At 38.7% G+C, this 16,914-nt stretch overlaps 2 protein-coding genes across 4 annotated transcripts in view; one reads left to right on the forward strand and one right to left on the reverse strand.

Moving 5' to 3' along the window:
- The window catches only part of zgc:158766 (uncharacterized protein LOC100009641 homolog), a 30,515-nt gene extending 20,196 nt beyond the window's left edge, over positions 1 to 10,319 (forward strand). The window contains exons 15-24 of one of the 3 annotated variants that reach the window (XM_049582888.1): positions 657 to 906; positions 1,225 to 1,314; positions 2,380 to 2,604; positions 2,823 to 2,993; positions 3,090 to 3,267; positions 3,355 to 3,492; positions 4,183 to 4,461; positions 5,659 to 5,891; positions 8,137 to 8,206; positions 10,181 to 10,319. In XM_049582888.1, the coding sequence (XP_049438845.1) occupies positions 657 to 906; positions 1,225 to 1,314; positions 2,380 to 2,604; positions 2,823 to 2,993; positions 3,090 to 3,267; positions 3,355 to 3,492; positions 4,183 to 4,461; positions 5,659 to 5,891; positions 8,137 to 8,181 (1,609 nt within the window). In that variant the 3' untranslated portion in view covers positions 8,182 to 8,206; positions 10,181 to 10,319. The remainder of the gene's footprint in view (positions 1 to 656; positions 907 to 1,224; positions 1,315 to 2,379; positions 2,605 to 2,822; positions 2,994 to 3,089; positions 3,268 to 3,354; positions 3,493 to 4,182; positions 4,462 to 5,658; positions 5,892 to 8,136; positions 8,207 to 10,180) is intronic. The other 2 variants (XM_049582889.1, XM_049582890.1) reach the window with 2 other exon arrangements.
- Positions 10,320 to 11,131: 812 nt separating this feature from the next.
- On the reverse strand, positions 11,132 to 16,843 carry si:ch211-269k10.4 (uncharacterized protein LOC100150242 homolog). The gene is made up of 6 exons (XM_049582895.1): positions 16,708 to 16,843; positions 15,887 to 16,068; positions 13,423 to 13,542; positions 13,223 to 13,279; positions 11,375 to 11,482; positions 11,132 to 11,258 (listed from the first exon to the last, which is right to left on the reverse strand). Exons 2-6 carry the CDS (start codon positions 16,052 to 16,054, stop codon positions 11,160 to 11,162), a joined length of 552 nt encoding a protein of 183 aa, XP_049438852.1. The 5' UTR covers positions 16,055 to 16,068; positions 16,708 to 16,843; the 3' UTR covers positions 11,132 to 11,159.
- Positions 16,844 to 16,914: the final 71 nt, after the last annotated feature.

Below are 16,914 nucleotides of genomic sequence, written 5' to 3' on the forward strand. Positions count from 1 at the left end.
GTTTCATAAATAGCATACAGCAATTAATAAATCATAATTGTTGTTAAAATTTTTTCTGATTACCTAAAGTTGTTTGGTATTATATAATAATAATAATCTTCATTTCTAAAGCGCTTTTCAAAACAGAGTTACAAAGTGCTTTACATATCAATAATTAGAACAGATAAGACATGAAAACAACATAAAAACTGAGTCTAAATGAACTTAAAAAACTCAAGTAAAATCAGGAAGGGTTCTCCAACAAAAGTATGTTTTAAGAAGAGATTTAAAAAAGATCACTGACTTGGCCGACCTGATTTCCTCGGGCAGATTGTTCCAGAGCCTCGGGGCCCTGACAGCAAACACTCTGTCTCCTTTAGTTTTCAGCCGGGCTTCTGGAACATACAAGACCTATGCCCGAGGACCTCAAAGTACGTCCTGGCATGTACGGTACTAGAGGGTCGGAGATATAGCTGGGAGAGAGACTATGAAGAGCCTTTGAAATAATCAGTGAAATTGTCTCTGTGATTTTAAAAGTTCAAATAGATCGTATTTCTAAGATGATGAAAACATGATTGTACAAGCTTTGTAATTAATATAATATTTAATCATTGTACCAACGCACTGTAAATATCATGAACACTCCTCACACGTTGTCACATCCTTCTGTTCACCAGTAAAGTGCAGCACATCATGGATGAGATGATCTCCACAGAGAGGGAGTACGTCCGCTCCCTCAGCTACATCATTGAGCACTATTTCCCCGAGATGGAGCGGCTGGACTTGCCCCAGGACCTGCGAGGGAAGCGCAGCATCATTTTCGGGAATGTGGAGAAGCTATGGGACTTCCACAGTCAGTACTTCCTGAAGGAGCTGGAGTCATGCGCCCACTCCCCGCTGTCCATCAGTAGCTGTTTTCTCAGACACGTGAGTCCAGACAGACAGTCGGCCGCTGTGTCCTGAGGCGACACGCTGACAGCCTTAAAAACAGCACTCAGGTCTAGAGACTGTGATGTGTTGACCTGTAGATACTGACATTTTTCAAAACAATTTAAAGCATTCACTCTCACACTGTCCTGTTATTGTTTGCACACCAATTTAGTCACACATCAGCATCATAACAAACACATACAACTGCTTTTACAGTCTCTTGGGAGCTGAATCATTCATAGCGTTTGGCAAAGCATGCTGAAATGCATACCTTTTACTGTAGTCAGTGTTGTAACTTGTTAATCTTGTGTGCAGGAGGATCAGTTTGGAATGTATGCTCTGTACAGCAAGAATAAGCCCCAGTCCGACGCTTTGCTCTGCAGCCATGGGAACGAATTCTTTAAGGTGCGTCTGGTCACATTCCTCACACTGTGTGGCAGGTCAGAGGTCAAGTGCATGATGTTTTGGTTGTACACTAAAACCCATACCTTGACATGGCGAATATTTATGGACAATTTCGGCTAATCACAGATATATTGCCGTCAGATTATGTTACTGCAACAAATGACGAGGTGTACAGAAGAGCCAAAAAATATGTTTGGGTTTGACAAAAAAATTCTCAACACACGGTCCAACTTACTTGTTGTTTTTGAGTCTTGATGGAGCGGCTCAGTTGTCATGAAGATGGTTGGGGTGGATTTGAAAAGGGATGTTTGAGTTAATTCTGGTTAAATGTAAAATATACACAGTTCATATCTTTGAAATGCCTTAATAAGTATGTTTAAGAGATTGTAGGAGCTAAGTCTATTACTTGAAGCTACTGAGATATCTAACCCAGGGGTGACCTGACTGACGAGCTTGCTTCCATTTGATGCCATACGCTACTTTTTGTTGTGTTGCGTTCAGTAAAGGATCTGCAGGCTTCATTTGCAGAATAATAAGCCTCTTTATTCGTTCCAACGTGCATAAATAAGGATCAATAAAGTCCATTTTCTTTGTTTCTATAAACAATAAACCAAACACACATTTTAGAGCGCAACAAAACAAATCTTTAGTGCCACAGCAGTCAAAAAACATTTGCCCCTCCTACTTATATTCCTGAACCCAAGGTACCATTACAGCAACACACAATATACACATGGTACATACCAATTCATGTCTGGTTAGTTAAAGAAAGAGTTTGGCTCTTACAGGGATACTTGTTTGTTAAGGTTGTGTTAATGTTGGAAAAATAAATATAAACTGATAAAGTGTTGTTGGACTTTGGTCTAAAAATGCTGCACAGGTGTATTTAATCATAAGCTAGCTCATGGCTGATAAACAGTATAGGGGAAAACACAGTTGACCTTCACTTTGCACGACTCATTACATTTTTTACTTTTGGATAACAAGCCCAATATTAAAAAGACTGTTGATGTGTGGGAAAAGTAATACCACCACAATAATAATCCTCCCTGCGTCTCTCTCCAGAATAAGCAGATGGAGCTCGGAGACAAGATGGACTTGGCGTCCTACTTGCTGAAGCCCATCCAGAGGATGAGTAAATACGCACTGTTGCTGAAAGACCTGATCAAGGAGTGCAGTCAGTCCCAGGAGCAGGAGCTGAGCGACCTCCGCACTGCAGAGGAAATGGTCAAGTTTCAGCTTCGCCATGGCAACGACCTGCTGGCTATGGATGCCATTCGGGGGTGCGATGTAAGTAGTAATACATGAGCACAGAGCCACGTGCTGCTGTGATGAATATTTTGATGTCAGCATAAAGTCAAATACTACTTAACATCATTATGAGTCAGTTCACCATGATATTAACGCTATTTTTGAACTGGAGGTCATCTTGTTGTGTGTCCAGCAGAGTGAGGTCAGGATTGTATTGTTCTCTCTGACGCATGTGAACAACCGTGTTTCCTCTCCAGGTGAACCTAAAAGAACAGGGTCAACTCCGCTGCCAGGATGAGTTCATAGTCTGGTGTGGACGCAGGAAATACCTCCGCCATGTCTTCTTGTTTGAAGACCTCATCCTCTTCAGCAAGACCAAGAAGATCGAAGGAGGATATGACTTTTACATCTATAAACAATCCTTCAAAGTAAGAGCTTAGTGTTTGAGGATTTTTTTTTTTTTTTAAACAACCACCGTATGATTACAATAAATATAATGTTTTGTTCTATTCTTTTTTATTTAGACGGCAGAGATAGGTATGACTGAAAATGTTGGCGACAGCGGCCTGCGCTTTGAGATTTGGTTCCGTCGGAGGAAGTCCCAGGACACATTTATACTCCAAGCCAGCTCTGCAGAGGTCAAGGCGGTGTGGACAGCCATCATAGGCAAGATTCTGTGGAGGCAGGCGCTCAGAAACAGAGGTGCTTTTCATTTTTCACTTTGATCTGAATATCAATGCGACGTCCAGGCCCTTTAACACATGTAAAACAAAGGCTTTGTCATTAAAGATTTACATTTCTGGACTCCAGAGTTGCGCATGCAGGAGATGGTGTCCATGGGGATTGGAAGCAAGCCCTTCATGGACATAAAGCCCAGTGATGCAGCCATCAGTGACAGAGCCATCGACTATATCATGAAGGGATCAGGTGAGCTGTTCTTGTGCACTTTAAGTATTTTAGCCTCAAGGTCACATCCACAATGATATGTTCTCAGTTTAAAACAGCATTTTAGGGGTCGCCTGGTGACTTAGTGGGTAGAGCAGGTGTCCCACATATGAAGGCACTGTCTTTGCCACAGCAGCCATGGGTTATACAGAGGAATATCGAAAGCACAGAGATGATTGTCCTACAACAAAATGAAGTCTTCCCTTATATGTCATATTTAAGATAACAAAATGCAAACAACAATAATAGAAATAATGAATTATTTAAACTGAAAACATATTAGTGTGGATGTAACATTTCTCTGACTGTCCTCCTGTCTTCGATGTGTTGCATCTTCATAATTCACCCTGTAATCATGCAGAGACACAATTCTTTTCTTGGCTGAAACCACAGAAACTCAGCTCTTGCTTACAGGCGTTTTAATGCTGGTAGTATTATGAGTTTTGTCAGGTAAACAAACCAGATGTAATTTAAGCCGCACTGATGTGAAGTCATTACAACCATAATAAACTATTTTACATCACTGCTCTTTCATGGTTCAACAGAGATGCTGTAAAACATGCTTCATGCCTTAATGCTCGTCATTAACAACCGCAGGAATTTTTAGACATTCTTGTCACTTTTCATCCCTCCCATGATCTCACCGCTCGCTGTCTTTGTCTCTAACGACAGAGGCGAGGACCAGGGCATCCATCGCGGTGCCTTCGTTTGAACACGCCACCTCATTCAAGAGACCTCACTCCACCATCTCTAACAGCAGCACCTCCTCCTCCAGCAGCCAGTCGTCCTCCTCCCTGCTGGGCTCGCTCAACCTTCATCTTTACTCCTCACCCTCTCACCCGCACACACATCCATACCTGGTGACCAGTGTTCCCTCCTTTGCCCAGTGGCCTTACGACTGCATAGAGGAAGACGAGCTGGAGCAGGACACTGGGAGTCAGCCCTCCATGAGTGAGTGGCTATTTTTCCTGCTGTAGAACCATAAGGCCATTATTTTCAGTCAAGTTAAAAAAGGGAATAATGTGTGTTCACTTGTAATTTATATGTTCATCCAGAAAAATTCTGGATGAACATATAAATTAAATAAATACTGTAGTTTTAACTCCTAATTGACTTTTTACATTCAGTCAGCAGACCATTTGTGCTTTCTCCCCATTTTTCTGTCCACTCTTTATTACTTAAAATATTTCCTGAGCTGTCAATGTTACACAAGAACCTAATTTAATTCAAACTGCTGTGATCAGTGTCATCTTACAGACAGAAACATAACTTTTTGCTTAATGGGGACATTAAATACGGGTGGAAAAAAAACAATTTCAGCAGATGAAAATCTGAAAAAAATTAGACAAGGTGCAGGTAGGTGAAGAGAGGGTCTGTAACCACAACTGTACAGAGGTGTACACAAAAAAAATGACACTTAATACATAGTGAAAAAGGCATTCAGATGGCGTCGGGGGAGGAAGACAAAGCAAGAACCAAAAGAAACTGAAATAATTTAGCAGGTGCTGGGTTATTTATAAGATATTATCATGTGTATTATTAACATCATATCAATAATTTGTTTTAAATATCACAGTTATTGTTAATACAGGCATATCGTGACACCCCTATCCAATAATAATAATTTTTTTAGTGCTTTTTAAAACACACAATGTGTAGCGACTATACTGTCAATGAAAAAGCCGCTAAGAGGCTGAGTAGACCATTAACCTTGATCTAAATCAGTTACTTTATTTAATTGTTTGCAGTATTTACCCAATCTGAGTCAGTATTTAATAAGTGAAAAATGAAGCAAAGATAAACTTAATTAAATGGAAAACCCTCTTCAGGTTTTTTAAAATAATAACAAGCTGTAATAAAGTAATCATAAAGCCTGTATGTGCAGCATATTTACAGGATAGATGGGGGATTACTGTCTGTCACAGTGTCTTCTTTGCTGTGACCACTAGGAGTTGCCAAAGTCTGAAAATATCAAATCTGACACAGAGGAGCTTTAAGGACAGATCAAGGCCTGACGAACTTGTTAACTGTCAGCACACTGCTTGAAGTTCCCTGAGCTCTCGCCTCAATAGAAAATTAATGGAGTTCTGAGTTGTGTGATCCAGTATTTCATTATTGATATATCTTTGTCTCTGTGTTGTGTGACAGTCACTGAGAGCTCAGAGACATCCTCCCAGTGCACCTCCAGTGACAGTGTCACAGGGCTGAGCACCCTCACTATACCCGGGCACCCCAGCATCGTCATGGACTCCTACAACAACAACAACAACGAGCCCCCCTCTTTTCTGTGCTCCTCCACGCCTCACTCCTCCATCACCTCTCCTTCGATATTCCAGAAAGAAGAAGACCTCCAACCCCAGGCCACCAAGTTCATCACAGCAGTGAGTGTTTGATCACATACTCTCATACACTAAGATCACCTGATGTTGTACGGCTGCGAACATCACGTTGCTTCATGTGAATATACTTTGTGAAGAACAGTATCAAATCAAATATAACTGTACTGACACCCATTTATATTTTGTGGCTCTTTCTCATGTCGTGTTTTATTTAAAGCCTTCCTCTAAATAGAGGTATGAATACTTAACCCCAGAACATTTTTTTCTGCTTCTATTTTTATATTGATCATGTGAAAGATGTTTGTAGGTTTACCACATGAGGTACTTCCCTTTTTACGAGGGCTGGGCGATGTAGAGAAATCAAATAACACAATATTTTTGACCGAATACCTCGCTATCGATATTGCGACAGTAATGTAAAGTTGAGTATTGGTGTTTTCACAAATTATTTATACAATAAGATTGCATCTAATCATCAGTTATGTGGATATAATGACGAAGTAGTTAAAGGCAATTAATACAAGAACAGTCTGGTAAATTCAGAAAATTACACTTCACTGTAATGCAGCCTTTAAAACCAGAAAAAGACAACATCTACAATATTACAATATGCAAATTTAAAGACTATATCTACTCTCATATCACAATATATTATACATTGCCCAGCCCTACTTTTTACACTGTCTATATATCCATATATACTATCTATATCTAACTATATCTTTTCTTGTTTTTCTGATTCCATTACGTAATTTTCTGTTATTATTGAAAGAGAGTTCATCTACCTGATAAAAAAGGCTGCACATATTTTTCTACCTGACCCTCTTATTTACTCCATAATATACTCTATGCACTGGTACAGGGTAAAGGGCATTTAAGTCTGGGGCCTATGGTATATTTTGTTTTATTTAAATACATAGATTTAATGTATTTTTATTTGTCAGAAGTCTTTACTCTCGTTGGATAATTTTGTACATTGGATTCTCTGGAAGCAATAAAGTTATAGTGCTTCTCTTTTAAGATCTGCAGATTACATGTTGCTAAAATGTCGGTTCATAGAGTGATGCTGCATAAATTAATATTATGAAATGCTTGTGCTCTCCAAATGTAGTTTTACTTTTACTCAACAAAAGCAATAGAGGTTAGAAAGGGTAGAGATTAGATTGTATGTTATTTGACTGAAGAAGCCTAAATCCTGGAACATATGTGATTATAAAGCCCGATTATAACCCTGATTTTGCTGTGATGATTGATTTAAAAAAGAGGTTCAGGAATCAAATCTGTCACCCTCTGAGTAGGTTTGCAGTGGTATACCAGTTTCATAGTTTACCATTTTAATTAAAATTATATAATAATAATAATAATAATAATAATAATAATAATTTGTTTTGTTTGATTTGCTTTGTTAGTTTTGATCTAAACATGGTTACAAACATGGTTTTGCATGAAAATAAGACAACAATGAAAACACATATTTAAAAAACAGTAATAAAAAAAGTAATTATCAGGCATTCAAATGAAAAGCTTTCCTATAAAAATGTGCTTTAAGCATTGATTTAAAACAGGGGGAATATGCCTAATCTCAGCCTCATCTCCTCAAGCAGAGAATTCCAGATCCTTGGGACCTTGATGGCAAAAGCCAGGTCACCTTTAGTTGCCAGCCTCTATCAAGGGACGACTAGTGAGGGTAGGCTTGTGAGTATCTTAGGTGACAACTTGAAGTGTAGGTTGTCAGAAGCTCAGCTATATAACTGGGGGCTAAACCGTATTGAGCTTTAAAAGTTATTAAAAGAATCAATTCTGAAGTTGGCAGTTTTCTTTTGCAGCTTGAATTATTATCATTGTGTAATTCTCTGAGATGGTTATCATCATGTGAAAATCTCACACTGTTTTAAACAAGTTCTGCATAAGCTTTAGACAAAGCACAGATGTTGCAATGATGTTGAACGTGTTTGTTTTTCCAGCTGTAAAATTTATGTATCTGAATATGAACCAGTACTTCATGTAGAGAAAACAGTCATCTGCAAAAGTCTTTACATTAGACAATATATTCCTCGATTCATTACCAGCCTTTGCTCTCAAATGTAAATTGTCTTCTCATGAACAGCTGTGATAAAATGTTAAAGTTGATTAGACTGCTTCTTACAGAGTCTGAGAGCTAAATATTTGAATAATCAGGTATTATTTTGAGTTATATTTCAGCCTCTGCGGCTTTGAAAGCAAGTGATAGACAAAAGCCGAATCTTCAGTTTTACTTACCACCTTTTTGCTGTTTTGTTTTTACCAGAGCAAGACCGCTCATATAGCAGTAGGCCTCTCTACTGTGGTCTGACTCAGAGCTGAGGGGTTTTAGCTCAGTAAGTAACCGGTGTCAAAAGAGTGGACATCTGTGTTGTCCCCCCTCACAGCCTCATTAACAACTGTGAGGAACCTGTGGCCTGACTACTAATCTGTGTGCACATGTGCTTTTGGAGCCTGTGTTGTGAGCTGCATGGCAGTGTGTCCTGGTGGGTTAGAGGGCTCTCCTCCTGACGGGTGTTTTTGTCTTGTTTACTTATGGCTCTTTGTCATGTCTCTTGGTTTCCTCGTCCTCTCATTCTCCTCTGTGCATCCGTCTGACATGAGGGTGGAAATTGTGTTATGAACTAAGTGTTGTGAACAGTCTTATATACGTTTGAACACACGCATGCCTTTGTTTTGGGGCTTTGGAATGCAGTTATATTTCTTTATTTTTGTTGTTGTCGATGCCTGAGTTTTGTGGTTTTTTAACAAACTGTTTAACTTGTTCTTTTTATTTGTTTCTAATGTTTAAATTCAGCCTTGATTGCACTGAATTGGATAAAAAGTGAACTGCATGACGACAATATATTAAAAGATTGGGTGCATAAAATATTACAGTGCAAATTGGTTAGCCTCATCTTTAATTACATTTATTTGGAATCAATAATTTAGGTGTTGGCCTTTATTGTAGGACCTAAACAGCAATAAAACACTCAAATAATCTCGTAAAAGAAATATTCCCCACATTGAGAAATCACTCTAAATGTATGGTCAACTTGTAACCAGTGAGACCCCAAAAGTAGTTTTAAATACATAATTCTGTGGCTGTTAAAAGTGTCATGAAATAGAATTAAAAAAACCAAACATGTTTGCTCCTCTACGCGTTTTATTATAGATTCAGGCAAAAGTATTTTTACTTTAATGCATTTAAATGTGCAATAGCCTCCCCAAAATCTCCCCCGCTGTTTATCTCTGTTACTTTTAAAGAAACACATTCCTCAACCGTCAGTCGAAGGTAAAAATTATTTTCAGTGTCTTTTCATGCTTTTCACAGTCATCTAATCATAAATATTCAGTTTAAAATCATAGCAATATTATGGACTTAAACATGTCAAGTATGAAAGACTTTACATATGCACACATTTTGACAGAAGCATGTGTTTGTGCAGCCAAAGTAAAACATCAAAAAATTACCCAGGTTTAAAAAACCACTGGTTTAAGAAAGAAACTTTGAAAATTGCATTAGAAATGATAGATATTGGACATGTCTGTATAACTTGTTACATCTTACACAACTCATTATGGCTAAAAAAAAAAGAAGTTTTGCTCACCTCCTTGATGTTGTACGCAACACTGATATCAGTTTAAGGGATTTAGGATACCCCCTAAACTTAATCGTAGAATTATAGTTTTGACAAAATCTATAATCTTAGAAATCACCTTTGTATTATGTTGTTATGGCAATGTAATTGCTACCTGGATTATGTTCAGTAACAACTTGTCTTTCAAATAATAAAACACTACATTCATGTAACACGTAGGCTTTGGAAGGAAGTGGTGGGTGAGACCAGCAGGTGTACAAAGTGCATGACCTAGACCACAGAACTTTGGGTCTGTGTCCAGTCTTCTGTCTTTAGGTTAAAGTTAAGGAAAGAAGTCATTCAAAAAAAGCCAAGTTACTACGAATGTATTGCAAGATTGCCAAATATGGGTTACAGCTGAGCATTTTGCTGATATGTTCAGTATCAACATTTTTTCAAGCTTGCCAGATTTGTTAATTAGCAACATTTCCTCATAATGTTAATAAAAAAAATGTATGTTGTTTCTTGGCATTACATCTCCTTCTAAATCTATTTCCTGTTTCAAATTAGGTGTATATAAATGTAATTTCTAGTAGACAGGGCTGGTTTAGAGGTTTTTAAATTGACCCTTTAGCTGACTGACATTTTTAACATTGCATGCTGACTCAAATAAAATAATTTGAATGCATGATTTGCAAAGAAGAGGTTTTTCTAAATCTCCTTTCTTGTGTTTTCCTTATTTCCTTGTAGCTGTGAAGACCTCGAGCTGAATGCTACTCAATGCTGCAGCAGTTTGTATATCAGGACCAGGAGATAAAAATAAAAGGAGTCCAGCTTCGCAGCACTAAGACTTTAACGGATGAAGCTCAGCTGTTAATGACATTTCATTATGATTCTGTAAATTGGAAACTGACACATAATATACACTGCCATGATGGTACGTCTGTGGTCTGTACATTTGTTTTAATGAACTAGGTATGAATCAGTGTTTATATTGTAGATGAGTTTTTTATGTATTTTACAAAACAAAAAAAATAGCAGGCAGATCAACCCAGAGAATGTTGTACTGTCATATTTCTTTTCTTTTGTCGCCAGTCCTGTTATAAGTTTGTACAGATGATTAAAATGTTTAAAACATGTTGTTGTGTTCATTTCTTTGGCACAGTGACGTTTGACATGAAATTAAGTGTTTCCAGTTAGAAATAACTGTATAACACACGAATCCATCATAGCTCAGTAAAGTTTTCTGAAACTAACTGTAAGTGTGAATGCAGCTGAAAACACATTGCAGATATTTCCACTGATAAAAAAGCACAAGTGTAAAACCACACACAGAGACCCTCGCAGGTAGACTGACAGAGCAGCACTATGAGGCCAGCTACTACCGTTGCACAGAGAGACGCAGAGGTTGAGGAAGATGAAGGGTGGTTTTTCCTTCACATGACAGAAGCTGACATCTATTTACCACAAGCACTGTGTTCTCGGTCCGAGTCAAACATCAGACGCAGACCACAGCCCCGAGCCTGTTCAGCAGGAGTTACAGCTCTGATAAAGGCAATCGAGACAGAACAGAAAGCCACGCCTGATGTACAAAAAAAATAAACAAGTCTGCTGATACAGTCTCTTAACTTCTTTACTTTAAGTCCTAATATACAGCCACCTGGTCCTCTGCATACAAACACTTAATTTGAAGTGTTAATTTCCTCAAATGTCATCTTCTTCAGCTCAATCATGGTGATTTGGCACGTCTCGCTTTCACGAACCAGAAGCAGAGGACTGCGGAGAGAAAAATCTCGAGCCCCAGCACGCAAAGTTCAAGCACCTCCATCTGTCAGAAACATAAAGATCATCAAGTATACATTTGTTTCATATTTTCAAAAAAAAAACATGCTAAAAAAGCACTTTGAAGTGTTTCCTTCAGTCATATTCGTTACATGGTCTTACCCTCAAATGCTGATCATTTTTCGGAGACCAGTCAGCCAGGTCGACACTTATCAGACAAGATGAAACTACAGCTACAACAATGCAGCCACAGTTCACCCCGAAGGATATCTGGAACATGAACCATACATTAATTTCTCATTAATTCACCTTCACCCACTGGTGCCCCCAGAAATTTCCATAAGGGAGGTCTAATGGGGCCACTGAAATTCTTGGGGTGGCATATCAAAACCAAAAGACATAACTCAATGTTTGGAGTTAGCTGACGCTGTTAACGTGTAAAGGCTAGTTGAAAACTTTGTGAATACGGAGAGTTAAGGAATCACATAATGATGTACTGTGGTTACAGTTAATGCTACTAATTATGTGATGTGCATAGACTTATATAGCCTCATGAGACCATCCTGATTTTAATCTCTGGAAGGTGTTTAGAGCGGCAGCAGAGCCAGATTAATACATAGGTAGAGCGAAACATAATGTTGAGCTCACGTCATCAGGATGGTCAAACCAAGCTAAGACTTATACCGGTGCATTTAACATTTTGACTTCCACAGCAGTCCTGTTTTAATGTGTTATATATCCATACGTTAGGTGGTTTATTGCTGTTCAAATAGGCTGGTTGTACTTTGCATCGAAAGACAAATATACAGCTTTAAATTAAAGGAGCATATTGATGGTAATGAACAAAACATATACTGGGAACAAGCCTTCCCATGTTTAGGGGAGACTCGTGGGTACCCATAGAATCAAGTTTCATTCACATATCTTGAGGTCAGAGTTCAAGGGACCCCTTTGAAAATAACTATGCCAGTTGTTCCCTTGCCAAGATTGAGCCTAACTTTGGAGCGTTAAGCAGGATTTATACCTCTGTGTGGAACTGACGCTGTACCTACGCCACACCCTACACCGTAGCCTGACATGCACCTCCCCAAAAATGTAACTACACTTTGCGGCAACACAGACCTTCTGGCTATTGTTGCAAGCTGAAATCATTTCCCTCAGTGGAAAGGAAGTTTTAATTTACTTTTTTTGACAGATAAAAAAACAATAAATTGTAAATACAATAAAGCCTCCACAAATTAGTATTTTATGTCTTGTGTGTGATTCATCCTGGTTTCGTATGAGTAGAGGAAAAGTCCACCAGCAGCTAAGCTAATTTATACAATGTAAATTGCCATAGGCTTGCGCTAATAACATTAGCATTTTATATATGTTTGGAAAATGTGTTTAGTTTAAGACAGTTGTTTTGTCAGTGAACCTTGTGAGCTGTAATGGAGCTGAATTTTGTAACCTTAACTTTGTTAAATGTTGCTGTTGTCCCTGGCTTCAAATGAGTAGAGGTAAAGTCCACTAGCAGCTAAGCTATTTTATACTATGTAAAATGCCATAGGCGTGTGCTAATAACTTTAGGATGTTGTATTTGTGGGGAAAATGTGTCCAGCAAAAGACAAGTGCTTTGTCTGTGAATGCTGTGAGTTATAGTGAAGCTGATTTGTGTAGTTGTGTTTGAAATTGCCTCTATTAAGTCATGATTAATGTGTGTTTTGGGTGTGTTTTGAATCAACAAAAATTTGCAGCACTTCGCAGAAACTCCACTGCTGACTAGTGGTTTGGAGATGCAAAGTGACACAGACACACCACTGCACAAGTATAAATGCTTACAATGGCTTAGACCATGTGTGTATAGGCTGCCGTGTAGGCTCTGCACAGAGCTCACGCACAAGTATAAATCCGCCTTTATTTAGCCCTCCGTCAAGCTGTGGGGCAGCAATTGTATTGGGGGGCCCTGGTCCTCCCTGCTCCCCCTTGGGGGCACCACTGTCTTCACCAACTGTAATGTGTTGTACTTACAGGTAGCAATTCTGGATATCTGAACAGCAGGTTGGAAACACATCCAGCAATGATGTACTGCAGAGGAGAAGAATGCAGAGTCAGTATACTGAAGACAATTTGGATAAACATTTGTTAGAACTTATAGTTTTATCTGCTTTACTTGCTGCATGATTTTTATCATTTGTTTTTTAATGTAAGCAATTTGAGCAGAGACTTACGAGTGCTCCACTCAGGAGGGAGACTCTGAACAGAGTGAAGAGGGACTGTGCCATCTCCTGGGTTACTGCGAAAAGAATTCCCACTGCAAAACTGAAGAGACCGCTCACCATCTGCAGAGACTGACAGAGTAACAGAGACTATGAATTCATGAGAGTGTGTGTCCTCAGTGGAAACCATTACCAAATAAAACCACAGTAATTCAATTAAAAGCAAGAAGAAATGCAACATATAGAATTGACACAGAAAAAAAATCTAAATCTTGTTCCAAATCAGAGATGTGTTTTCATCCAAATTATAATAATAGATAAACACAGTCTGAGTGAACAAATAACACACCAACAATTTCACCTTTGACAATATTGTGCACATATTCACAGAATTATGAAGACACAGTTGTGTGAGCTTTTACACTTAAGTTGCAGAATACCACAAAACCCTCAACTAAGCGTTTCCTGTTGCTGCTGTCCAAGTCTGCACAATGGGTACAAGCTATTTTGGACATCCCCCGTCACTGCACCTCTAATCTGTTTGTCATATCTTGCATACATTTGTGTTGTATATGTTTTTAGGCATGAAATCACACAGTCACAGGGAAGAATGAGTGAAAGATTGTGAACACTAATGCCTGCATCTAAGTCTTTGCAAAGGAAAATATGTATAATAAAATACAGTAATGTATGAGGAAAAAAAACACTATCTTAGTTCCTTTTTTCTCTGACTATAGGCAGCATTATTGCAACTGAGGAAGCAACACACACACTAAATTAAAGGCTTCTACTGTAAAAACCTGATTACAGTCATATAAGGACATGAACCTTATTGTGTTCAATATTTGTTTAGATTAGACACTTTCCGAGAATGCAGTTGTGTCATTTTGTAAATGCGTGCTTATAAATGAATAAATGCACACGACAGTAGCTCAGATAGACTATGTTGTCCAGTAAACGCAGGGTTGGTAGTTTGATCCCTGGCTCCTCCTCACTGCATATTGTCAAAGAGCAAGACAATGAGCCCCCAACTACTGCTTATGAGCAAGTCAGCACTTTGTATGGCAGCTCTACCATCGGTGTATCATGTATGTGTGGAGGTGAAGATGAGCTTTTTATGAGTGTTTTGCATTGTTCTCACGATGAATGTACTATATAAATGCAGTCCATTTATATATATATATATATATATATATATATATATATATATATATATATATATATATACATATATGCCTATGGCAAATGGACTGCATTTATGTATATATATATTTTTAAGACTGATATGTATCAGCTGTTACCATGGCTGGCATTATTTTCACCTTGTAAGTCTGTGTGTGTCATCGTGGCAAAATATTATCCTGTTGACACCTACTGTAGCAGGAACTACTTGAGTACTTTTCCAGGTGTTTATATGTCTGTTTGTCTGTCTGTGAAATGATTTTTGTGACCTTGATAATGTCGCAAACCGCGCAAGTTGCAGTCACTAAACTTTACAGATGTGTAGTTGAGATCAAAATAAAGGCTGAGTCCGAAGATTGGTCAGGTCTGAGCAAGGTGGCCAAAAGTAAGGAGGCAAGAAGTAGGGAAATGGCCATTACAACCCCCAGCTGACATTCATCCTGGGATCGCTGTATCACAGCTGGAGTGATCCCATCGCAAGATAGTCGCTAGTTGTTTGATGCAGTCATTTGCAATACTCGTTTTTGGAGTGCTCTGCATTTAAACAAACATATGACCCTCTCTACTGGGGTCATACACATTTGGAGATTTAAGAATGGGGGTCACAAAAATGAAATACTATCTTTTACTTTATGCAAAATGGGGTTCAAGTCAGTGTTGTTGTCAAGATCAACTAAACCGAGACCAAATCGTGACCAAGACCAGAGTGTATAGAGACTAGGGCATGACCAAGACTTTGAGGGGCTGAGATCAAGTCAGGACCAAGATCTAACCAGACACACTTATGATAAAATGTGGACCATATATAGCTGCTCCTCAAATTGATCCTAAAGATCCACATTACCATAAAAACGCCCACAGAAAACAAATGAAGATTCCTTTTCATTCACCTCTTTTAATGCCATATACTATATGTGTGCATGTGTGTACCATAAGAAAGGTCTTGATAAAATAATCAAAAGCCATTGCAGAGGTGAATTTCATGTATGGGATTTTCCTTTGTTCTCTTTGAGCAAACAAATACCAACAAATAAGGAGCTGCAATCTACTTCAGTGATATTCCCTTCAGTGGTGACTTTGACCGGTCCTGAAATAAAATCCACTTTGTCTGAGACCGAAACAAGACCAAGTAAAAATGCAGTTGAGTCTGAGACGAGACCAAGACCTTCAAAAAGATGTCTTGAAACCGGTTGTAAGACCAACACCAATGTTAAGCAGTACAACACTGGTTAGAGGACCTTCTCAGAGGGTTTGTTTTATGACATGATATCCTGGGCAGTTTTGTCACTCTTACCCCCAACACAGCCGGTTGTTTCTGCAGAAGGTCATGCAGCGGCCCTTTGTCGTCCGGCACAAGCTCTAAAGCCTGGTAATGTCGCACCAACAGCGGCTGTCTGTGCGCAGCTCTGCGTGGCTGGTCATCATCTCCATGGATGCTCATGTCAACATCAGCACAGGCCATGGTGCTTCTCTGACCTGGAGGGATGATGGTTTTTAATTTATACTGTCTATCCTTTGGTTTTCACATGAGACAAACAAAGCAGCAGAACTTAAAAAGTACCCAGAGTGACCAGAAAATTAGAAACCCTTGTACATTTTAATGCAATATCACACAACAGTCCTGTGATAAATTGTGAAAATAAGGAATTTTAATTGTTGCTGACACTGTGAGGTGATTATTCAGCATGTCTTTGAGACTTTAATTGTTGCATCATTTTAGAAGGTGCCACATATTTCTTTATTTAGGTAAGTAAGGCAGATAAGAAATTAGACATATCTTTTACTACAATGCAATCATGCAATTATATCCTCACCACAGAGTACGGCTTTACCATGTAGCCAAGTAAAAGCCCAAAGAATCAAAGGAGGGCTGCCAATAAAATTTAAACAGTGTATATAGATAGTATATATTGCAGGGCATTTTGAAGCTCTGAGCGGTCTCATTCTCATACACTGAGCAGAATTACAGAATTCAACATTCAAAAAAACTTTCAATCCACTACAGTAAACACACACATGCATGTGCAGACTCTGAGATGCTCGTACATTCACATTTTCTATTGCAAATATGTACAAAAAGCTTTTATTTTCCGTGCAATTCAATAATGAACTTACCAGGTTTGGCTTGAGGAGTATCTATTTCACACTCTGTATCGGTCTCAAACAAGTGCCTCAGTCATTTTCACTTCCCTGCAAATACTTTGAAAGATGAGGTCACCTCACGCCTTAACTTCCTCACTCTGCCAGTGGTCTCTGCAGTATCACAATGATCAACCCCCAGTGCCTCAATGCATAAGTTGTATGTTATGGTCCAGTATTTCT

This window comes from Epinephelus fuscoguttatus, linkage group LG8 (assembly GCF_011397635.1).
Source record: "Epinephelus fuscoguttatus linkage group LG8, E.fuscoguttatus.final_Chr_v1".
Classification (NCBI taxonomy): Eukaryota; Metazoa; Chordata; class Actinopteri; order Perciformes; family Serranidae; genus Epinephelus; species Epinephelus fuscoguttatus.